The sequence below is a fragment of the Panthera leo genome, chromosome F2, assembly GCF_018350215.1.
Source record: "Panthera leo isolate Ple1 chromosome F2, P.leo_Ple1_pat1.1, whole genome shotgun sequence".
Classification (NCBI taxonomy): Eukaryota; Metazoa; Chordata; class Mammalia; order Carnivora; family Felidae; genus Panthera; species Panthera leo.
This window is the reverse complement of record NC_056695.1, coordinates 17,893,566-17,918,160: the sequence shown is the minus strand read 5'-3', so window position 1 is coordinate 17,918,160 and position 24,595 is coordinate 17,893,566. Positions and strand designations below refer to the sequence as shown.

Here is a 24,595-nt window from a genome sequence, read left to right as displayed (position 1 = left end):
GAAAAATTCCTTAACTCTTTCATCCTGTTTTACTTAAACGTGTGTGTGCACACACACAGGATTCTCTTAAGATATTTGTAAAATTTCCAGATAGAGGGGTCTTTCTCTCTTCAGGTTTTTTCACTGTTTAGGGAATTATATGTATTGAACCAATAATTCAGTGGCTAGGAAAAAACCATATTTATATGATTAGTTTGGGATTTAGATGAAGTTCATTGATATCTAAGGCTTTCCAGGGCTATAATGGATGAAGATTGAACAAATCCATGATTTGTTACAGCCAGTGCATGGAAATTGGGTTTTCTGTATGTTCACAGATCTGATGCAGAAAGAGATTGAATCATTTAAATATGTTGATAGCTTTCACAAAAGCAGTATCAATAATGGTTAGACAGAAAGCAGTAAGCTATTCTGATTCATCAGACCAGATCTAAAGTGTGGCTTTCTCAAAATAGGGCCTGATGGTTTTATTCTGGTTAGTATGTTTCTGTGGTTTTACATGTTTATAGCTAATACACCTTTCTTCAGGAAAAGTTGGTATAGCCTTGGATTTGATTATACTTTAATGTTTTTATGTAAAAAATTTAACATATATTCAATTACATATTATAATTTTAAAGTATATTCAATTAGTATATCTATTAGCTTAATTAGGATCTTTATTTTCTTTCTGCATCTTAGAAACTTATTGCTTATGGGCACTTGACTGGCAATGCTCCAGATAGTACAACACCAGGCAAAAAATTAATTGATAGAATTATTGAAACCATTTGTGGCTGCTTCCAAGGTCCTCAAACAGATGAAGGAGTTCAGCTGCAAATAATAAAGGTAATTGATTATATAGTGAATTTGTCATTCATTGTGTGTGTGTATGTGTGTGTGTGTGTGTGTGTGTGTGTGTGTATACATTTTAAAGTTTATTTAGTTTGAGAGAGAGAGCCCATGCCAGCAGGGGAGGGACAGAGAGAGAGAGGGAAAAAATCCCAAGCAGGGGCTCAATTCCACAAACCATGAAATCATGGCCTGAGCCGAAATCAAGAGTCAGATGCTCAGCTGACTCAGTCACCGAGGCATCCCTCTATATATTTTTTAAATTAGAAGCCATTTATCTTGGATATATTTGGAAAGGTCATTTTATGTGCTTTCCATCGCTAATAAAGGTCATTTAGTTGCTTTTTAGACCCCATATGAGTGGATTTTGTTGAATGCCAAGAGTTCACTAGTGAACTATATTTCTAGGTCTGTTATTTTGAAGGTCCCAATTTAGGCTTTGGCTCCCAGAGTCTTCCAGAGTATTTTGGTTTCTGGAATGTTTGCCCTACATATTCCCGTCTTTTGAGCTTTAGGGTTCGTATGATGGTCCTGTGATCCCTCTAAGTTTCTTGTCTACTTCTGGATCTCTTATAGTCTGCCCTCTAGACCCATGCTTCACCATGTGAACTATTTGTGTATCAGCCTTACTGATTCCCTTGCTGATTCATTTGCTGAACATGCTCAGCCAAACTTTCTTCTGGGTTTGTGCTATAATACACCTGGATGATTAAACTCCTTTAAAGAAAAGTCACTCAGTTGTGTTTTTAGTCTGTTACAAATATTGAAGTCTTAATATGACTGCTAATGGTCATGGTGATATGTTAAGCATCAGTAAAATTTTCTTGTACTTTTGAAATCATTTACATGTATAAAGTGTTTTTCATGTGTAGATAAAGCCCCTCTGAGCCTTTCAGTTTCATAGCTGTAGTCACTTCACAAGTTATTCTAAAAATGCCGTCCAATCAGTTGGCCTGTCATTTGCAATTTATTTATTTATTTTTTAAATTTTTTTAGTGTTTATTTATTTTGAGAGAGACAGAGACAGAATGCGAGTGGGTTAGGGGCAGAGAGAGAGGGAGACACAGAATCCGAAGCAGGCTCCAGGCTCTGAGCCATCAGCACAGAGCCTGACGCAGGGCTCGAACTCACGAGCCATGAGATCATGACCTGAGCCGAAGTCGGATGCTCAACTGACTGAGCCACTCAGGCGCCCCCTGTCATTTGCAACTTAATATCAATCATGGTTTATTTAAAATAAACTCAGTGCTGACTTTGTGTAGTATTGTACAGCATAAAGGACAAAAGAGTCCTTGCTCTTGAGAAATTGCATGTACCCTAATCTGTGAACATTAATACAAAGTTTATTGGGAAATTCACTTAGGATTATTTTAAATGCTTTATTCTAATTTAATCTGATATGTGAATACTTTATTCTGTTTGTAAACATCTTCACCAACAACAGCAGTACATTTATTTAGTCTGATCTGTGAGAACCATCTCAGAAAAATTTGTAAGTGAATAAGACAGTGGGTACCCTCCAAAGTTGACAGCCTTATTCAACAGATATGTCATATAAAGCATATGTCTTAGAAAGCATATCTGTGTTCTGCTGGACAATTAGTGCTGTGCATTTTAATAGACTAATAGTTTTATACAAATGAAACTTGAGTGTTGAAACAATTTAATTGTATAGTTTTCTAGTGTTCTGGGTTTGGGAAGATTATTTGGAAATTACTGCCAGTTGATAATACATATTCAAGGTTAGAAATTCGGTTGGGTGTATACTGAAAATTCTGTTCATGTGTACTTGAAAGTGGTAATGGTATCTAAAAGTTTTAATTCTAATATAAAAATACTCATATTTTTGTGCTGAAATGCAGGATGCAGAAAATTGCTTTAACTGTGTCTTTCTTTTTAAAGGCTTTACTTACTGCAGTAACATCACAACACATAGAAATTCATGAAGGAACTGTCCTGCAAGCTGTGAGAACATGTTACAATATCTATCTAGCAAGCAAAAATCTCATCAATCAGACGACAGCCAAAGCTACTCTTACTCAGATGCTAAATGTTATCTTTGCACGCATGGAAAACCAAGCAGTAAGTATTAAAAAACAGAGATTGTAAAGAACACCACAGGTACCAAATATAGAAAAGAATTTAGAGGAAATTATAGTGAAATCTTTGGTACTTGTAGAGAAGAATGTTTTTCATTTACAGTTGTACTTTAGTGAAGATTTGTGGTATTTTGCCTTATTTTGAGGTTAACTGACTTGTTTAACTTTGGAAAAATATATTTTTAGTGGTTGACAAGTAGAATTTGAAAGATATTTATTGTCATCCTCATGGAAGTGTTTATAGATTGATGATACTTTTATTGTACTCAAGTTTAGTAGATGAGTGTAATGTAGCTATAATGCTACCTGATTTGATCTATTCTGCTGTAAAATATTTAGTCATTGAGTCCTTTCAAAGTAAAATGTGTATCTACATTGATGAAATAAATTTTGGGGGGGCTAAGAGATCAGCTAAAGAATCATTTTATGTATTCTTTTTAATTGTTTAGGTCTACATAATTACATATCAACTTCTAACTTTTTTAAAAACTGATTTTAAACTTCAGATATTACAGAGAGATCCCCTTACCTGTCTTTCTGTAATGCCAGTGTCTTATATAACCATATTATAATACTTGTACATTACTGTTAAATAAACTACAGAGCCTACTTGAATTTCACCAGTTTTCCTACAAATGTCCTTTTTTTTGTTTCAAGTTCCAATCCAGGATCTGACAATGTACTTAGTATGAATTTAGTTGTTATGTCTTAGTCTTCTGCAGTTTGTTGTAATTTCTCAATCTTATCTTTGATCATCTTGATGCTTTTGAGGGATACTTAAACCATTTTTTTTTAAGGTACCTCAGTTTGCTTTGTCTGATGTTTTCTCATGATTAGACTGAGGTTGTCCAGTTTTTGCTAGAATACCTCTGAAGCATTGTTGTGTCCTTTTCAGTGCATTGTGTCAGGAGTTCATGATGTTGACATGTCCTATTACTGGTAATGTTAACTTTGATTACTTGGTTAAGGTGGTATCTTCCAGGTTCCTCCACTGTAAAGATCTTGGAGTTACCTTAAAACTGAGTAAATATCCTGTTTCCTTCTTATACTTCCCCATCCCCATTTTAACTATCCTTGTCTTGTTGGCAACATTTATTACTGTGGTGTTTCCCTAATGGTGATTTTCTGTTGATCTCTTCTTCTTTATAAACAAGAGTTATTCTTCTGTATCTATTAAAAGAATTCTTCTTTCCTATATATTTTTCAATTTTTTATTTATATCGGTCTTTACTCATAGATATTCTGTTGGTTATAATTCAGTGCTATTATTTATTTTGTTGCCCAGATTATTCCAGCTTTGGCCTTGTGTACTTTTGACAAGCTCCCATCCTTTTTTGAGCACCTCCTTACTTCCTGTAATCTCAAAATGTTCCAGGCTCATTTTGAATTTTTTCTCCTTCAGCCCTAGAATCAACCACTTCAACAGGGAGTTTTGGCTCCTTCAATTGGAGAATGGTAATTAGAAACCAAAATCTGAGTGCTAGGTGTATTCATTGCTACTGAGATGTTATTGCTTCTAGGCCCTCTCAGCAGATAGAGCTAGGAAAGATGTATCTGTATAGTCCCTCTTTCACCTAACCCCACACCTATATGTCTGTATATTTTTATACTGATACATCTTTCAGTCCAACATGACAGGGTTCATTTCAGCCTTTTCCCTTTACTTATTTGTAACTTCCTGTCTCTAAACAATGAAAAGTATGGCTTTTATTTTCTATGATACAGTGTTTGTTGAGTCCTATTATACACATAAAATAGTTTTAGAATAGTTAACCCATACCACTGTGAGAAGCAAACTTACTAAGTAGATTACAGCATTTATTCTTTTTTTTTTTAAATTTTTTTTTTTAACATTTATTTTTGAGACAGAGACCGAGCATGAACGGGGGAGGGTCAGAGAGAGGGAGACACAGAATCTGAAACAGGCTCCAGGCTCTGAGCTGTCAGCACAGAGCCCAACGCGGGGCTCGAACTCACAGACCGTGAAATCGTGACCTGAGCCAAAGTCGGCCGCTTAACCGACTGAGCCACCCAGGTGCCCCAATTCTTTTAGCCTTATAAAATTCATTCAAACTATTGTTTTCTGAAGTTACTTAGGTTCTTTTTTTTCTCCACACTCTTCATGCCATAATGTTATTCCTTTATACGATTAAATTAATTTATTATTGCTTGTTTTTCCTTTTGTTGGTTAGTTTTAATTGCTTATTTCTTGAGTATGTTAAACAGGACTATGATTTAACACAGCTACACAAAAGGTATACTCAGAGGACTACTCCTTCTTCATCCCTCTGACTCCATTCTTCTTCCCCCTTCTTCCTACCCCTTGGATGTTGCTAATCTCTTTTGTTTCTAGTTTATCCGTCCTGCATTTATGTAACACAAATGAGCAGATACATGTATGATTTCACATATCCTCTTTCTTACATGAGAGGTAGCATACTATAATAGTTATGTATCACTGCATAACCAATCACCCCAAACTTCAGCTGCTTAAAACTTATCATTTAGCTGCTTATCTCTCATAGTTTCTGAAAGGCCAGAATACAGGAGTGGCTTAGCTGGGTGGGTGTGGTTTGGGTTCCACATGAAGTTGTAGTTCCCTGCATGGATCACAGTGTGATCTGGTGCTGCCGTCATTTAAAGGTTTCATTGGGCTAGAGAAGACACTTCCAGTCTTACTCATTTGGCTTTGGTGAAAGGTCTCAGTTCTTTACTGCCTGTTGTCTGGAAAGGCCTGAGTTTTGCGTGGATCTCATAGGGATGCGCACAGCATGGCAGCTGGCCATCTCCAGGGAAGATGATCAGACAGAGAGCAACAAAACAGAAGCTACAGTGTCTACTTTATGATCAGAAGCGGGTACCCAGACCATCCCTGGTACAATGTGGGAGGGGACTTCGCAAGGAAGTGAAAATCAAAAGGAGAAATCATTGGTGACCATCTTAAAGGCTGGCTACCACACATACTATATACATCTCTCTTAGTACTTTGCTCTTTTCACTTAGAAGTATGTCCTGGAAATCATTCCATATTACTTTTTAGAGATCAGCTTTTTTGTAGGTGTATGGTACTCTGAGATGTGGTGTAGTCTATTCAGTCACTCTTCTACATATTGACATTGGATCCTTTCTAGTATTTTGAAACTACAAATAGTAGTTGTACTGCTTTTTTTAAAAAAATGAATGCATATAATCTTTTATCACTTATTAATGGCAGAAACATGAGAAAAGTTTTATATGTTTGACTTGTTCAGCAAGTTTTTTTTTTTTAATAATTTATTTTTTAATTTACATCCAAGTTAGTTAGCATATAATGCAACAGTGAGTTCAGGAGTGGATTCCTTAAGCCCCTTACCCATTTAGCCCATTCCTCTCCCACAACCCCTCCAGCAACCCTCTGTTTCTTCTCTATATTTAAGTCTCTTATGTTTTGTCCCCTCCCTGGTTTTATATTTTTGCTTCCCTTTCCTTATGTTCATCTGTTGTGTTTCTTAAATTCCCATGAGTGAAGTCATATGATATTTGTCTTTCTCTGACTAATTTCACCTAGCATAATACCCTCTAGTTCCATCCACATAGTTGGAAATGGCAAGATTTCATTCTTTTTGATTGCCTAGTAATACTCCATTGTGTATATATATATGTGTGTGTGTGTGTGTGTGTGTGTGTGTGTGTATATATATATATATACACACACACACACACACACATACACAGCACATCTTCTTTATCCATTCATCCGTTGATGGACATTTGGGCTCTTTCCATCCTTTGGCTATTGTTGATAGTGCTGCTATAAAAATTGGTGTGCATGTGCCCCTTTGAAACAGCACACCTGTACCCCTTGGATAAATGCCTAGTAGTGCAATTGCCGGGTCATAGGGTACTTCTATTTTTAATTTCTTGAGGAACCTCCATACTGTTTTCCAGAGGGGCTGCACCAGTTTGCCTTCCCACCAGCAGTGCAAAAGAGATCCTCTTTCTCTGCATCCTCACCAATAACTGTTTTTGCCTGAGTTGTTAATGTTACCCATTCTGATAGGTGTGAGGTGGTATCTCGTTGTGGTTTTGATTTGTATTTCCTGGATGATGAGTGATGTTGAGCATTTTTTCATGTGTCAGTTGGCCATCTGGATGTCTTCTTTGGAGAAGTGTCTATTCATGTCTTTTGCCCATGTCTTCACTGGATTGTTTTTTGGGTGTTGAGTTTGGTAAGTTCTTTATAGATTTTGGATACTAACCCTTGATCTGATGTCATTTGCAAATATCTTCTCCCATTCCTTCGGTTGCCTTTTAGTTTTGCTGATTGTTTCCTTTGCTGTGCAGAAGATTTTTTTTTTTTTTTCAACGTTTTTTTTTTTTTTATTTTATTTTTGGGACAGAGAGAGACAGAGCATGAACAGGGGAGGGGCAGAGAGAGAGGGACACACAGAATCGGAAACAGGCTCCAGGCTCCGAGCCATCAGCCCAGAGCCTGACGCGGGGCTCGAACTCACGGACCGCGAGATCGTGACCTGGCTGAAGTCGGACGCTTAACCGACTGCGCCACCCAGGCGCCCCAACTGTGCAGAAGATTTTTATCTTGATGAGGTCCCAATAGTTCATTTTTGCTTTGGTTTCCCTTGCCTCTGGACATGTGTTGAGTAAGAAGTTGCTGCAGCTGAGGTCAGCGAGGTTTTTGCCTGTTTTCTTCTCTAGGATTTTGATGGCTTCCTGTCTTAAGTTTAGGTCTTCAATTCATTTTGAGTTTATTTTTGTGTATGGTATAAGAAAGTGGTCCAGGTTCATTCTTCTGCATGTTGCTGTCCAGTTTTCCCAGCACCACTTGCTGAAGAGACTGTCTTTATTCCATTCGATATTCTTTCCTGCTTTGTCAAAGATTAGTTGGCCATACGTTTGTAGGTCCATTTTTGGGTTCTCTGTTCTGTTCTATTGATCTGAGTGTCTGTTTTTGTGCCAGTACCATACTGTCTTGATGATTACAGCCTTGTAATAACATCTTGAAGTCTGGGATTGTGATGCTTCCAACTTTGGTTATCTTTCTTTCTTTCTTTCTTTCTTTCTTTCTTTTTAATTAATATAATTTATTGTCAAATTGGCTTCCATACAACACCCAGTGCTCATCCCAACAAGTGCCCTCCTCAATGCCCATCACCCACTTTCCCGTCACCCCCACCCCCCATCAACCCTCGGTTTGTTCTCTGTATTTAAGGGTCTCTTATGGTTTGCCTCCCTCTCTCTCTGTTTGTAACTATTTTTCCCCCTCCCTTCCCCCATGGTCATCTGTTAAGTTTCCTGAGATCCACATATGAGTGAAAACATATAATATCTGTCTTTCTCTGACTGACTTATTTCACTTAGCATAATACCCTCCAGTTCCATCCATCCTGCTGCAAATGGCAGGATTTCATTCTTTCTCATTGCCAAGTAGTATTCCATTGTATATATCATTTGGTTTTCTTTTTCAAGATTGCTTTGGCTATTCGGGGTCTACTCTGGTTCCATACAAATTTTAAGATTGTTTGTTCTAGCTCTGTGAAGAATGCTGGTGTTATTTTGATAGGGATTGCAACAAGTTTTTATTATATTACTTATGTTTCTAGCACTGTTCTCAGTTTCAGTTGTAGTGATGGGCAAAACCAACTTGACTACTACCTTGAAAGATCTTAAAAACTGTGGGGCATAGAAGGGAAAGATGAACCTTAAACAGATAATCACACAAATAAATATATAACTGAATTTTGATAAAAGCTGTGAATATGTTTCATGTCATGAAGGGTATTTAGTTCTGTGCTATGTAAAATTATAGGAAAAAAAAGACAGGAGAGAGAGAAAAAAAAGTGGGGAGCAGACTGATTTAACTTGAACATTTGCTAAAATATTGTAAGCTAGAAGTCTAATTCACTTACATATACCATTAATAACCTTTCCCTTCCCCCTACTCATATAAAACTTTCTATAAAATGTTTAGGTCTAAAATATTTTCAAAGGAGAAAATGCTAATTTCTTTCTATAGAACAGTGTTTTTTTGCCCCTGAGGCCACACTTGAGTCTCTTGATTATCATGACTGGGACGGGGAGGCTGTTACTGGCACATAGCAGGTAGAGGATAGGGACGTTGCTAAACACCCTGCAGTATACCACACAGTACCCTTCCACAACAAAAACTATCTCACCTAAAATGTCAATAGTACTGATGTTGAGAAACCCATCTAGAAACTAGGGAAGTGTATAGAAAATGTTTAAAGGTTTATTTTCATGCAATAACACTGCTTTTTTTTTTTTTAAGGATATTTCTAGAGTTATAGAAACGCTAGAATAAATAGAACTAGAATTGGACACCATGCTTGTAGGTAATTCCAAAGCATGTGCTTGTTTCACTAAACCACATTGCCTGTCTGTTGAAGCTTAGCCTGAGGGTGGGATTGGATTGCAAGTCATAGGTTCTTCACTGCTACTTTGGAAATTGACTTTCTCATGAATGGGCTAAAGTATCAGTCTGAAAATTCTGTTCTGATTCCAGCTGTGCAAATAGTCATGTGCATCATTTTCTTTATCTGTAAAACGTGGATTTAGACATGTTTATTATAAGGAATTTTGGCATTGGCACTTTGGGCATTAAAGTCTTTTAGTTTAAATATATTTTATACATTCATATAACTAGTTCTGGTGTTTCCACATAAAATGGAATATTACTAAGGAATATGAAATGTTCTTATTTGACAGAGTATTTACCATTATGGAAATTAATTCTGTGAGAATCATTCTTTTTTCATATATATATAAAATTTATTTATTTATTGAGAGAGAGAGAGAGAGAGACAGAGTGTGCACAAACTGGGGAGGGGCAGAGAGAGAGGGAGAGAGACTCTCAAGCAGGCTGCATGTTGCCAGTGCAGAGCCCAACTGAGAGTGCTCGAACTCCTGAACTCTGAGATCAAGACCTGAGCCAAAATCAAGAGTTGGATGCTGAACTGACAGCCATCGAAGCATCCTGTGAGAATAATTCTTATTCTTCGGTTATGAGGACCAAAAGAGTTGTATCTGAAAGCAATAAAGTGCTAAAAAATGAAACTCTGTGATTCTGTTTGTTACTGGTTTAGCATCTTACAAGTAAGCCAGTTTTACAGGTGGTATTCTATATATAATAATGACAGGTCTCTTAAAATAAACATTTGTTGATATGATTTTTTCATCCTTATTAAGATGACTGGACAGAGACATTTAAGTACTCATTGTGATTTTATTTATTATATGTAATTTTATTATTTTTACTTAAATGACATTTGACAATGTGACATAAGAACATGTTACAGAAGAGTATACACTGAAAATTCCCTCTGACCCTTGTTTCTAATTTGGTCATTTCCTAACCCCCCCCCCCCCCCCCATAAGTAACCATTATCATTGACTATTTCCTTGTGTATCTAGATTTCATTTGTTTATGTATGTATAAGTAAAATGAGTGTGTGTTTTATTTCCCCATCCACTTTTTCCCTCCCTTAGTGAAATTTTGATTTTAGGAAAATCCACTGTTTGCATTAATCCAATTATTATTCTGAGACTATTAAAATTTATTTCAGTTTTGTAAATTTTGCTTAGGTTATACAGTCACATGATTCAAACACCAAAAATAGTGAAGAGAAGATATGTACTGAAAGACTTTCATCTCTGTTTTTATGTACCAATTTCCGTCCCTCTAAGAAGTAACCACTGTTACTTGTTCTTGTGTGTTTTTAGTATATTTTATGTTCTTTGCTTCTGATGGACTACAATTTCTAATCCCAGAGACAAAATGACACCTTTATATAAAGGATTTATAGTTGAGCATAACATTATCCTTCCAAATTTTAAACAACTTACTTTACTAATATGGGAAATTATTTCTTTCTAGTTGCAGGAAGCCAAACAAATGGAAAAAGAAAGGCATCGGCAGCATCATCATCTGTTGCAGTCTCCAGTAAGCCATCATGAGCCTGAATCACCTCAACTTAGATATTTGCCACCTCAAACTGTTGATCATATGACCCAAGAACATGAAGGGGACCTTGATTCCCATACAAATGATGTGGATAAAAGCCTTCAGGATGACACAGAACCCGAAAATGGATCTGATATTTCCAGTGCAGAAAATGAACAGACTGAAGCTGATCAGGCAACTGCAGCTGAAAGTAATCTTTTTGAGAAGGGGTTGTGGGATGTGTTAAGGGAAGAGTGTAGGCATGCTGTTTGGGAAAGAAATGTGGAAAGGGTAATGTGATTTAATGGATAGCAGACACATGGTGGTTAGTTGTGGATGTTTTCCATCCTAGGTAGTGAATTTAATTGACTTCAAAATACAAGATATCTATTAAGAATACTATGCATTCACTGGCATCTCATGAGCAGTACAATTTACAGACTTGTTTTGGAGGAGATACATGTTACTAAAGGGGGTCTTGAATGTTTGTTACCACATCATATAGGAACTTCACTTTTCTTAAAACAGTTTCACAACAAACAAAAGATCTGTTTATAAGATTTTCCAGAATGTGACTGCAAGTTTTAGGGCATCAGTGTGTTACTGGTTCAGAAAATACTATTGTCTAAAAGTACTGAAATTAAGTATAAAAATAGAGTAACCACCTAACATACAAAAATATTTTTATATCCTGATGTATAGTAAGCCCTAAAATTGAGATGTTCTCTGATAGTATTTTTCTGAGTAAATTTATTTGTAAGAGAAAGGTTACAAGGGGTACCTGGATGGCTCAGTCAATTGAGCATTCAACTCTTGATTTTGGCCCAGGTCATGATCTCCTGATTTGTGAGCTCTAGCCCTGTGTCAGGCTCCACACTGATAGCACAGAGCCTGCTTGGAATTTATTTATTTTACTAATTTGTTTCTCTAAAAATAATCACATGAAGTCATTTTTTTTTTTCCTCCCAGACATTATTTTCAGCTTTAGCTAGTTTATAAAACTGCTAGGGAGTTTTGTTGTTCCCTTTGTTTCTTATTAACTTCCATCAAAAAATGATGGAAATTCTGTTGCCTGTTTACTATGTTTGCATGGAAGTGGGATGGTTAGGTCTTAGTTACAGTTCATCTGAATTCTGTATTTTTCTTTGAGAAAAGACTTCTGTAATATATTTTCAGCCGTTGATTTTTTTCTACCACATCTTTTTTATAATGTAATAGTGGGATGAACATCAGCAGTGGCATGATTAGATGCCTTTTTAATGCTTTTAATAGTGCTTTACTCTTTATTTTAAAAGGGGTAATTTTGGGGTGCCTGGGTGACTTAGTTAAGCGTACAACTCTGGATTTCGGCTCAGGTCGTGATCTTGCAGTTTGTGAGATCAAGCCCCACATTGGGCTCTTGGCTGACAGCATGGAGCCTCCTTGGGATTTTCTCTTTTCCCATTCCTTCCCCCATCCCTCCCTGCCTCTCTCTCTCTCTCTCTCTCTCTCTCTCTCTCAAAATAAACAAACGTTTTTTAAAAAGGGATAATTTTGATAAATCTAAGCATTCACAGTACCCAAGCTAATAGTAAATCTATGCTGCTTATATGATTTACATTTTTCTAGCCAGCTCTTGCCAGATTTCACCTACTTTTACTGTGAGCTTGTAAGAGGCTGATTCAAAGGACTGATCTCTAATAAAGCTGGGACTTTATTTCTTCATTTCTTCATGCATTCAGCAAATATTTATTTAGCATACTGTATCCTAGGCACTATGTGGCACTTGAGGTTAAAAAGCTGATAGAGATAAAGACATTGTTCTAAGGGTGCCCATGGTTTGCCTGGATGGTCAGGCATATATAAATGAGGTATAATGTGATAAGTATCCTGAAAGTGACCTGCACAAGGTAATTCTGCTGAGGAGAGTTAAATAATACCTTTATAGAGAAAGTAATGATGTTTTGGTTGAATCTTGGTGGATAGGAGTTGAAATTGGCTGGCTAGAAAATTTAGGAAATTTTGTGACAGAAAAAGTAACATGGGCTGAGACTCAAGGAATGGAAGCATCTACTGTGTGCAAGTCACCTTGTAGGATACAGAATTATAAATAAGACATAATTTGCTGTGGTAGAGTCATGATTATTTTGGCCCTGTAGGTGTTTTTCTCCCAACAGCTGATAAAAATGAAAATTCTGCCTGAGAACCATTGATTAAGAGAGCTCTAGAGTTTGCTTTGAATTACATCTCTGTCACTTATTAGTTATGTGACTTTGGACATAATAGTTAACTTCTCTAATGATTTCCTATGTGTAATAAATACTGCTATTTCTGTCAGATAATTTGAGTGAGAACTGACTCATGATTCACTATTTTGTACACATATTAGTGACTGCATATTTAGTTTTGTTGAAACTAACTTTCAGACTCTAGATAATTTTAGGCAGCTAGAGGACAGAAATACAAAGCTTAAGGATGGCAGAAAAATTATCTGTCAAAACATCTTATATGTTTTTACTCCACCGAAGAATCTTGTGTTATTACCGTATTTAGATTTTTTATAAAATAAGTGTACTGATTGGTATGCTTCTTTATCAGATTTCCCCTTGTGCCATTCAGTATTCTGTGGAGTGTAGCAAACAGTAGATTAGGAGCAGTGAACAATAGGGAGGACAGGTTTCTGGAGGGCAGTGTGAGTTGGGATGAGGGTGTTAGCAGCACTATCAGCTAATGTGCAGTCTGATGCTGTTTGGAGTAGGGCAGAACAGGGTCCTTGATCCCAAAGCATCCAAAAATGTTAATTGAGCCTTCCTGAGGTATTTGCAACATTTCAAAAAAACCAGTAGAAATCCTATTTTTATCTGCAAGCTAACTCTGGAATGTCAAGGTTTATCAGTTTCTCTTAAGCTGTTCAGAAGTTCTGTTGGGCATATATGTCTGTTTGATTGTGAAATTGGAGAATGAATCCTTTTTTATTTATTAAATTTAGTTTTACCTTGGGTATGTAGATTGGTTTGGGGAAGAAACAGTAAGGAAGGGCTGGAATGCACTGTTGGAGGCCCACATGGCCCTGTCTCTTTGTCTTCACAGACTTCACAAATACAAAGGCACATTATTGATAAACGGAATTGATCAATGCAGGCTTTAGTTACATTTAATATATTACTTGATAAGTATGTCAGACATGTTAGAAATTTTTCATTCAAAATACTTTAAATGTTTAGCTTCTGAAGGAATAATCTAGAAAATTTGCTTAAGTTGAATGATCATTTAATAGTTTGTCAAATGAATCATTTTTGAAATTGACTTAAATTTATAAAATATTGTAAATTTGGTATAGTTATGAATTCTGAATGTTTAACTTGTAATTGCTTCTAGTTTCATGTTATCCATTGGATTTTCTTTTATTCTTAATTTTTTAGCAAAGTTTTTAATTTTAAATGTTTGGTAAAAGTTTCCAAAAAATTCAAATAATGTTTTCTTGGATTTTTATTTTTTAAAGCATTATCTAAAAATGACATATTATATGATGGAGAAAACCATGACTGTGAGGAAAAGCCACAAGACATTGTACAGAGCATTGTAGAAGAAATGGTGAACATCGTTGTTGGAGGTAGTGTGTTTCACTCAAAATTAGTTTATTCTTTGATATTTCATCTAACTATGGAGACTATTTATATGTGGAACAAAAAGGGCAAATATATAAGCTCTTTCTCAAATTAGAGTGTGTGTATAGAAAAAAATATCTAAATGTTTTTAATTATCAAAGAATTAACTCTCTTTTTCTCTAGGTTCAGTTACGGTCTTTTATAAAAATCCGTTATTCCCCCTCCCCATTGAAAAAAAGTTGATGCCATTACATTGTTTTGTTTTTGTGTTTTGATGGTAGAGATATATTCTTTACACTCCTAAATGCATGAAACTTGATAAAGAAAATATTTAAATTGATTCAGTTTTGAGTATTTCATGTCTTTTTTTGAAAAAAATTAGGCTTTCTTATACCTTTATTGTCACAACCAAGGTATAATTGATACAGGGGCAGGTCATATCTTATGGATATATCTTTGTAATACTATAAAGATGTTTTATTACAGTTTGTTAGGATTTTATCTCCCATTTTCCATAAATAGTATTATTTATAGATAGGATTAGATTTGAGACTAATCCACTGAAACTTATTTAATTCATGGTATCTTGCCCAGGATTAAGCATAGAACCTTGCTAATAGACTTCTACATATATGATTAAATGTACGTACAGTATGGCTCTTGAATGAGAATAATACTGTTTCAGCCATACTAACTCCCTTTTATATTACCATTCTTTGTAAGAATATCTTTTCTCCTTTAATGAAACACTAGAACCAGGCATTCATCAGATTGCCTTCTTGTTTTTTCATCTTTTCATTCAGCAAATACTAAGGAAGTACATACAGTTGTGTGGCACTGTAGGAGGATACAAAAGTTAATCCAAGATAGACCATGCTCTGGAAGAAGGGGGTTCTGGAATGTATGTATGTAAGACTAATACAAGGTATAAAGTGATAAGTGCCGTTAGAAAGAAATAGCTAACATCCTATTAAAATTTTGTAAAAAGTGATTATTTCTAAAATGATCCGGGAGGACTTCATGTAGGTGATGACACTTGAACTTAGACTCTATGGATTCACACAAGTTTGGGGAATGGTATTTGATGTATTGGAAACTCTGTTAGTTCAGATTTAGAGGAGAGGATGGTTTGGGAATTGGCAGGTGGTAGTTTGGCTGAAGTATAGAGTATGTGATGTCATACAATAGAAACTAAGGTTAAAGAGATTTTTTTTTTAATGTTTATTTATTTTTGAGAGAGAGTGTGAGCTGGGTGGAGGGGCTGGGGGGAGGGGAGGGGAGGTGCAGAGAGACAGGGAGACACAGAATCTGAGGCAGGCTCCAGGCTTTGAGCTGTTAGTGCAGAGCCCGATGCAGAGCTTGAACTCATAAACACCATGAGTTCATGACCTGAGCTCAAGTCAGACGTTCAGCTGACTGAACCCCCCAGGCGCTCCTCTTTGTTTTTTTTTTAAGGGGGCAGGGAAGAGAGGGAGAGGGGGAACTTTAAGTAGGCTCTACACTGTCAGCGCATAGCCTGAGTGGGTGTGGGGCTCAAACTTGCGAACCATGAGATCATGACCTGAGCTGAAATCAAGAGTTGGACACTTAACTGACTGAGCCACCCAGGCACCCCTAAGGTTAAAGAAATCTTAAGCTTACTAATTAAAAGTTTAGGATTTTAGACTTTATTCTATCACAAAATGAGTTACCATTATGAATTTTTTAACTAATAGATGGAATGATTAGAATTATTCTGTTAGAAGAAGGAAGTGCGGAAGTAGAAAGTACAATAGGAGACCAGTGCAGTAATGGAATCCTCAGCAGGACAGAAACAGTGGAAATGAAGAAAATGTGAATGAGAAGTGAGATATCGAATGTTGAATCAAGTAGGCTTTGCAACTGGGGTGCCTGGGTGGCTCAAGTTGGTTACTTGTCCAACTGTTGATCTCAGCTCAGGTCATGATCTCATGGTTCGTGGGATTGAGCCCTGCGTCAGACTCTGCATTGACAGCGCAGAGCCTGCTTGGGATTCATTCGTTCATTCATTCAATCTCTCTCTCTCTCTCTCTCTCTCTCTCTCTCTCTCTCTCTCTCTGTCTCTTTTTCTCTTTCTCTGTCTTCCCCCTCCCCTGCTGGCTCTCTCTCAATATAAATAAATAAACTTAAAATAAATCATTAAAAAAAAGACCTTGCAACTGATTAAATACCTTGCTGAAAAAGAAATTATAAGGTATGTTAAAGACCCCAAGAATATCTCAAGGTTTTGTGATTTACTAGAGGGACTCATAGGACTCCTCATATAATTATAATCACCACTAAAATTTTTACCGTGTAAGAGTACGATACAAAATCATCAAAGGGAAAAGACGTGGGGCAATGTCTGAAGGAAATCAGGTGCTTACTTCCAAGAGCCCTCTCCCTGTAAAGTCACACAGGAAGCGCTTAATTCCTCCACATCAGATTGTAGGTGTTGGCTACCAGAGTAGCTCATTAGACTCAGTGCCCAAAGTTTTGTTGGCACCCTCTACTTGCATGTACCCAAATTTCAGATTTCCAGAAGGAAAGCTGTATTTAGCATAAACCACATTATTTGTACAGTTTAGGCACAGTAAGCCACTCCTACTAGGTCTGGGAATAGTGCAAACTCTTCCAAAATGTAGTTCCAGGTGCCAGCCAAGGACCAACCTTGCAAGCAGTCTTGGGCCTGCTATGTTAACTCATCTCTGCTTCGGTGGTATCCCAGTTTCTGAGTCTAAATGGGTAGGTGGATGGTTGTGGAATTGGTAGAATTAAATTATGTTGGAGGAAAAGTTGGCTTGGGAGAAAAAATTACTAATTTTTTAGTGCACCATCCATGTGGAAATTTTATGATACACATAATAGAAATCTAGAAATCTGGCCTAAGATATCAAGACAGGTGCTATAGATGGGAGTCATTTTGTTATAAAGTAGTAGTTAAAGCCATAAAATCATTGAATGGGCAAGTATAGAGACTAAAGAAGAGGCCATGCTCCTGGGAAGTCCGAATTTAAAAACAAAAACCCTTGTAAACTTAGGGAAGAAAGAGCATTATGTGCCCATGCGTTCTTTAGAAGTTTAGTAATACATGTTAGGGGATGGCGAATTATGTTCCATGAGCTAAATTTAGCCCATTGCCTATTTTTGTAAATATTGCTTTTTTAGAACACATGCTTATTTATGTATTGCCTACAGTGGCTGTCTTTGCACCAGGGACCATATGGCCTGCAAAGCCTAAAATGTTTACTAACTGGCCCTTTGCAAAAAACTCTTTACCAGTCTTGAATACATATCAATACAGAGTGTGAAGTGAAATTTCTTTGATTTTTCTGCAACTTTTTACTTAGAACATTTTCATACCTAGAGAAAAATCCAAAGAACAATGCAATGAACACCTGTATGCCCTTTCTCTGGATTCACTAGTTGTTAAAAATTTTGATACATTCATTTTATGTGTGTTTAAATAGACCTACACACATACGTGTATGTAAATGTGTGTGTTTTGCTTGCCTTTGCTGAACCATTTAAAGATGGGTTATATATATCCTGATGCTTTACTCTCTTACTTCAGCATATCTTTTCTAAGAATAAAGGCATTCTCATACATAACCATAATTCGTTTTCGCACCTAAGAAAATTAACACTATTTCAAGGATATCTAATATAAATACTACATTTTATAATGTTCCCAAATTCCCAAATCGTCTCTCTTATATCCTTTTTTTCCTTTTCCTTTTTAAGTACAGGGCCCAATCTGGGTACGCTCACTGCATTTGATTGTGTCTCTTTGGTCTCATTAGTTTAGAACAAGTTCTCTTGTCTTTCCCCCCATCTTTCATAACACTTACCTTTTGTTAAAGAGTATGAAATTGTCTTGTCGAATGTTACATATTTTGAGTTGATAGGGTAGTTTCCTGATTTAGAGTAAATGTATTTGGCAAGAATACTGCATAGGTAATGTTGGTACTTCTTATTACATCATGTTATGTTAATTGATACATAACAAGTTACCCATATTAGTGATGATGTTTGATCACTTGGTTAATGGTGAGCACTAGGTCTCTTCATTGTAAGGGAGCATTTTTCCCTTTATAACTATAGTTGACCATTCAATAATGAACTGCATGAGTGCACTATATGTGGATTTTTTTCCATAAATACAGTACTATGAATGTATTTTTCTTCTTTTTTTAATGTTTATTTATTTTTGAGAGAGAGAGAACAAGCAGGGGAGGGGCAGAGAGAGAGAGAGAGAGAGAGAGAGAGAAGATCCTAAGTGGGCTCTGCACTGACAGCACAGAGCCTGATGGAGGGCTTGAACTCACAAACCATGAGATGATGACCTGAGCTGAAGTCGGACACTCAGCCAGGTACCCCATCTTTCTTTTTAAGTGGGCTTCACACCCAGTGCGAGCCTTGAACTCACGACCCTGAGATCAAGACCTGAGCTGAGTTGAAGAGTCCAGCACCTACTCAGCCACCCAGGCGCCTTTGTATTTTCTCTTTCTTAATGATTTTCTTTATATTTTTTCTAGTTTACTTGATTGTAAGAATACAATATATAATACATGTAATATACAAAATATGTGTTTATCGACTGTTTATGTTATCAGTAAGACATCTGGGCAACAGAGGCTATTAGTAGTTAAGTTTTGTGAAGTCATAAGTTATATGTGGCTTTTTAACTATTTGAGGGGTCAGCACTCCTAACCCCCGTGTTGTTCAAGGGTCAACTGAAAGAAATAATTCGAGAGTGATAGGTTGAGGTCATATGAGGATCCATCCACTTAGTGGTTTTAGCATCCATTGATGATCCTTGACTTCTTTAGATACTACATTGTTTACCAAATAGTGATTTCGTGATTCTAACATTAATTGACACTTTTCTATAGATAAGAGTGCTTCCCCTTAAAAAAAATAATACTGTGAACTCATGAATTCTTTTGTTATTCAGTGTATTATAATCATTTACCGTCATTATTCTTTGTTCCCGATTTGGCCAATAGGAATCCAGCTCCTGTGTCTTTGTGATGTGATTCCATTATCTTGGAGCACTTCTTGTTTTCTGGAACAGTGAGATGTTTTAAGTTAAATGTTCGACTTCCTCTTGCCTTAGCCCTGGAATCAGTTAGTTCTTTAAGGAGTTTTTGTTCTTTTTAGTGGGCAATTGTATTTAGAGACTAGGTGTGCTAGTGAGGTGTCGTTACTTCCTGGCCTTTCTAGTGTAGTGAGATAGATCTACAATCACAAATCATATTGATAGTTGCAGTTCACATCCAGTGCCACTAGGTTTCTCTTCATCTTCCTGCATTTCATATTTGTATCTCCCTTTTCCCAGCATTTCATATTTGTATCTCCCTTTTCCCACAGTAAAATCCCAGATTCTCAGCAACAGTGTATCATTACCAGCAACAACTAATTTAAAGTTCAAAAAAAAAAAAAAAATTACGTATGTATTTAGTACATTTTCTACTAATGGTGAATAATAATACTATTTATAATTACAGAATTTACAGTAGTAAACTGTATTAACTGTTGATTTAATGTAATTTATTTTTGTTTTTATTTTTTATTTTAGAGAGAGAGAGAGAGCGAGCCAGCAGGGAAGAGGAGCAGAGGGAGAGAGAGGGAATACTAAGCAGGGCTTGATTGATGCAGGGCTCAATCCCACAACCTGATTTTTGCAAAAACTTGACCTGAGCCAAGTCAAGAGTCAGACACTCAACTGACTTAGCCACCCAGGCGCCCCTGTTTTGTTTTGATTTAATTGAAGATCCTATATATGATTCAAAGTCAAAATTATATAAAATATTGACTCAAAGAATTCTTTTATCCATTCCTTCCTTTGCTGACATACCTTCCATAGGTAGCCACTTTCATTACCTTTTAGTTTATCCTTTATGTGTGTGTGTATTTCTCCCAGAGTAATAAGCAAGTATTCTGATTATTTCTCTTTGGCAAAACACTGTAGGTCTCCTCCCTTTTTTTTTTTTTTGGTCCCCCTTTTTTTCATTTAATATATTCTAGGAATCCTTCTATTTCAGTTGATAGAGATTTTCCTTATTTTTTTTTCTCTTGACTCTATTACGTGGATGTATCATAGTTGATTTAACCAATCCACTACTGACAGGAACTTTGGTTGTTTCCAGTGCTTTCCTATTACAGATATTGCTGCAGTGAGTAGCCATATACATCTGTATTGTTTTGTATTTGTGGGGGTTTATCTTGAGGGAAGATTCATAGAAGTGAGATTACTGGGTCAGGTGGTAAATGAGTATGAAAATCAATTAGCTGTTGCTGAATATCCCTTCACAAGTGTTGCACCATTTTGCACTCTTACCAGCAATGTATGAGAATTCCTTTTTATCCATAATTGCCAGTGGAATTTAAACTTTTGTATTTTTGCCAACCTGTTAGGTGAGAACTCTATCTTAGTTTATTTTTTTTTAATTCTAGTGCATTTAATATTCAGTGTTCTGTTAGTTTCAGGTATTCAGTGTAGTGATTCAGCAATTCTGTACATTACTCAGGGCTCATCATAAGTGTACTCTTAATCTCCTGCACCTATTTCACCCATCCCCCACTTCCCCTTTGGTAACCTCCAGTACTCTATATTTAAATGGAGTCTGTTTATTTTTTTTCTTTCTTTGTTTTGTTTCTTAAAGTCCACATATGAGTGAAATCATATGATAATTGTCTTTTTCTCACTTATTTCACTTATCATTACACCCTCTAGATCCATCCATGTTGTTGCAAAAAGCAAGACTCCCTTCTTTTTTATGGCTAAGTAATATTCCATCGTATAGGCGTACCACATCTTCTTTATCCATTACTTAGTTGGGTTTTAATTTGCATTTCTGTATGAATGAAATTAAATATACGTAAGGGCCATTGTATTTCTTTTTTTAGTGAATCATCTATTCATGTCTTCATTCTATCAGGTTTTCATCCTTCTGTTATCCTTGATTTTTTTCCCTTAATTTTTAAGAATCCTTTTTACATTAGGATTCTGTGATATATTTTATGAATATTTTCTTTCAGTTTATTATTTTCCCAAGTCTTTTGACTTTGATACACTGCTCTGAAGAGCATTCTTGTTACAGATATCTTTTAGCACGTTAGGATACACTTCTAAGAAAAGGAATACTTTGATCAAAGTGTATGGGCATTTAAAATTTATATGTAATGCTGTTTAATATCACTTTGCTAGATGGATTATATCTTATTTTAATTTGTTTTTGATTACTTGTAGGGTCAAAACACAGGGAGCAGTCATTATTTTTGTAGGTTAAATGTTGGCAGTTTCATGGTCCAACTGAGTATCTATGGGTTATTTATACTTTTCTGAATTGCCTATTCATGACTTCTTAGTGATTTCCTTTCAGTTTTTTGGTTTCTCTGTTCTGATTTCAAGATTTATTCATATTAAGAAATTAACCCTTATTCAGTGTATTTTAAATATTTTTTTCTAGTCTTTGTTTTATTTTCATTTTGTTTAGCCTTTGCTTAGGTTATTGTTCTGAGCAGATATTTGACCACATAAAAAATTGAACAAATACTGCCTTTTTCTTTGTGAATTCTGTTTTTGTCTTGCTTAGAATGGATTTTACCACAAAACTACAGAAATAATCTGCTATACATTTTTCTAATACTTTTTTAATTTTTTGAATTCAGATCTTTAATTCATCTGAAATTAATTTTTCGTATATAGTATGAGATTGCATAGCTAACCTATAGAATAATCCTTTCCCAATTAATTTGAAGTGCCAATTTTATCCTACATGATTCTGCTGGAGTTTTCTCTGTAGTAACATTGAGCTATTTATTTGTATTCAGTGCTGAATTGTTTAAAATATTTTAATTTTATAGTACATTTTAGTCTTTGTAGTGCAAGTCCCCCATCCCCTTGCCAGTCAGTTTTTGTAAACATCTGTTAAGTGTATGCTACATAACTTTAGAGCCAATTCATTCAATTTAAAAAAAAGTTAGTTAGTGATTGGAGTTGTATTGTGTTCTTAACTTGGGGAGCTGCATCTTCTTTGTAGTATTAAACCTTCTTATCCAGACACAGAAGTTCATTCAGTCAAATCTTCTATGTCACTCAGTAAAATTTCATTGTTTTCTTTCTTTGGCTCCTTCACATTTCCTGTTAAATTATTTCTCTGTTTTTTGTTCTAGTTGTTTTAAACAAAAAATTTTTTTAATGTCATTTATTTTTTGAGGGAGGGAGGGAGGGAGACAGAACACAAGTGGGGGAGGGACAGAGACACACACACACACAGATGTGAAGCAGGCTCCAGGCTGTCAGCACAGAGCCCAATGTGAGGCTCGAATTCACAGACCATGAGATCATGACCTGAGCTGAAGTCAGATGCTTAACCGACTGAGCCACCCAGGTGCCCCTTTTTTGTTTCAGTTTTGATAGTATTTTGGATGAGTTTTTTCCCCACACTTCCTAATTTATTTTTTTCATTTTAAGTTTATAAAGTCATATATAAGATTACTTTATTACTGCATCTTCTCAGTTGTTTCTTCCTTATATTTGTCCTTTTTCTTTCTTACTTGGTGAGATTTGACTTTATGTTCAACGATCTTTTTGTGGTCTTTGTCCTGTTTTAGTCTAGTGATAACCATCCTGCTAGGGTGAATGCCCATGTGGGCAGCTGTGCCATTTGTCTTCTGTCACTCATTTGCTAAGTGTAGATGACGTATTTCTTCCCATACACCTGAGCTACTTTGCCAGTTTGCTGACCTCTGTTGTGTCCTCATACAGCCTGTACTTCCTCATCCTCTGGGTGTGTGTGGATCGAACTGTGTACTTCTGTGTCAGCTCTTTGGAAAGAGGAGAATCTCCCTGCAAATATGGGAAGGTGCATTGAAATGACTTTTACAGTTCTTGATCTGGTCAGAAGTCACAAAGGGATTGAACTTCATTTTGACTGTTGGCACTTAAGCAATGGCCACAAACAGTTCCCACTTCCTAATTTAATTGGAATATAGAAAAACCCTTGTTTTCCATATTTACCGCCTATTTATTCATCTTCTGAACTCTGATATTTTCTAAGCGTTTTTTATTGGATAATCTTGGGTTTTCTTGGTGAAAAATATATTTTGTATTTTTTTCTTTTACAGTATTTATTCCTCATTTTTGTCCTTTTGTTTCTATTATATAACATTGGTTCGAACCTCATTTTGTTTTTAACATTATTGCTGTATTTCACTAGTAGGTATGATAATTGCTATTGTTTTTTGGAGGATACTCTGTCAAATTAAGTATACGAGTGTGTGTGTGTGTGTGTGTGTGTGTGTGTGTGTGTGTGTGTGTGTGCGCGCGCGCGCGCGCGCGCGCACCTGGGTGTGATTTTACTTTTTTTTTTTTCAAATCAGTCTTAACTTGAATTTTTTCATACCAGTGAAAAATACCAGACCAACAATTATCAAACTTACTGATGAAATATAGCAATAATGTTAGAAACATCACATCTGTCTCTTGTTTATATTTCTCCTAGTAATTTCAGTGGGATTTATCAAAGGAGAATTTAATTTTTAATTGACTCTATTTACCATCTTGAAAACAAAAGTCTACACTTAATGTTTAGGGAACAGTTAGAAGAGAAAACAGAGAGAATAATAATATCTAACTCTATTCAGTACTTTCTGTATATCCCAAATGACTTTATTTGCTTTATTTACATTTATTCATTTAATCCTCCCCAAGCACTGGGATGTTTAGGTGCTGGTACTGTTCTCTTTTTTACAATGAGAAAATTGAGAGATTTTAAGTTAACTTGTAGGAAGCAGTAAAATGAAGATTCCAACTCTAGGATGTCTGGCTTCAAAACCTGAAAATAAAATCATAGAATGTTCTTGATTTCTTTTGAGGAATATACTAGGAAGGGAAGAAGGAAAGTATCATCAGTGAATATTGATTATTCCTCTTAGAAATTTGATAAAAAGGAGAAAAATGGGCAGTAGCAGAGGTATAGCAAGAGTTAAAGGAAGATTTTTTTCCAGTGAGATTTGAGTATGTTATGAGGAAGATTCAGTCATATACATGAAAATGTAATGTTATAAGAGAATACTTGGGGAGGGAAGACACAAATGAATGCAAGAAGAGATGA

The 24,595-nt window shown here is 35.9% G+C and overlaps 1 protein-coding gene and 1 pseudogene across 2 annotated transcripts in view; one reads left to right on the top strand and one right to left on the bottom strand.

Annotated features, from left to right (window-relative positions):
* ARFGEF1 (ADP ribosylation factor guanine nucleotide exchange factor 1) overlaps positions 1-24,595 on the top strand; it is a 148,659-nt gene that overhangs the window by 52,888 nt on the left and 71,176 nt on the right. The window contains exons 4-7 of one of the 2 annotated variants that reach the window (XM_042923790.1): positions 682-828; positions 2,734-2,913; positions 10,822-11,098; positions 14,369-14,479. In XM_042923790.1, coding sequence (XP_042779724.1) covers positions 682-828; positions 2,734-2,913; positions 10,822-11,098; positions 14,369-14,479 — 715 coding nt within the window. Of the gene's footprint in view, positions 1-681; positions 829-2,733; positions 2,914-10,821; positions 11,099-14,368; positions 14,480-15,277; positions 15,376-24,595 lie in introns of those variants that run through there. The other variant, XM_042923791.1, reaches the window with a different exon arrangement.
* Positions 22,927-23,802, bottom strand: LOC122210865 (annotated as a pseudogene).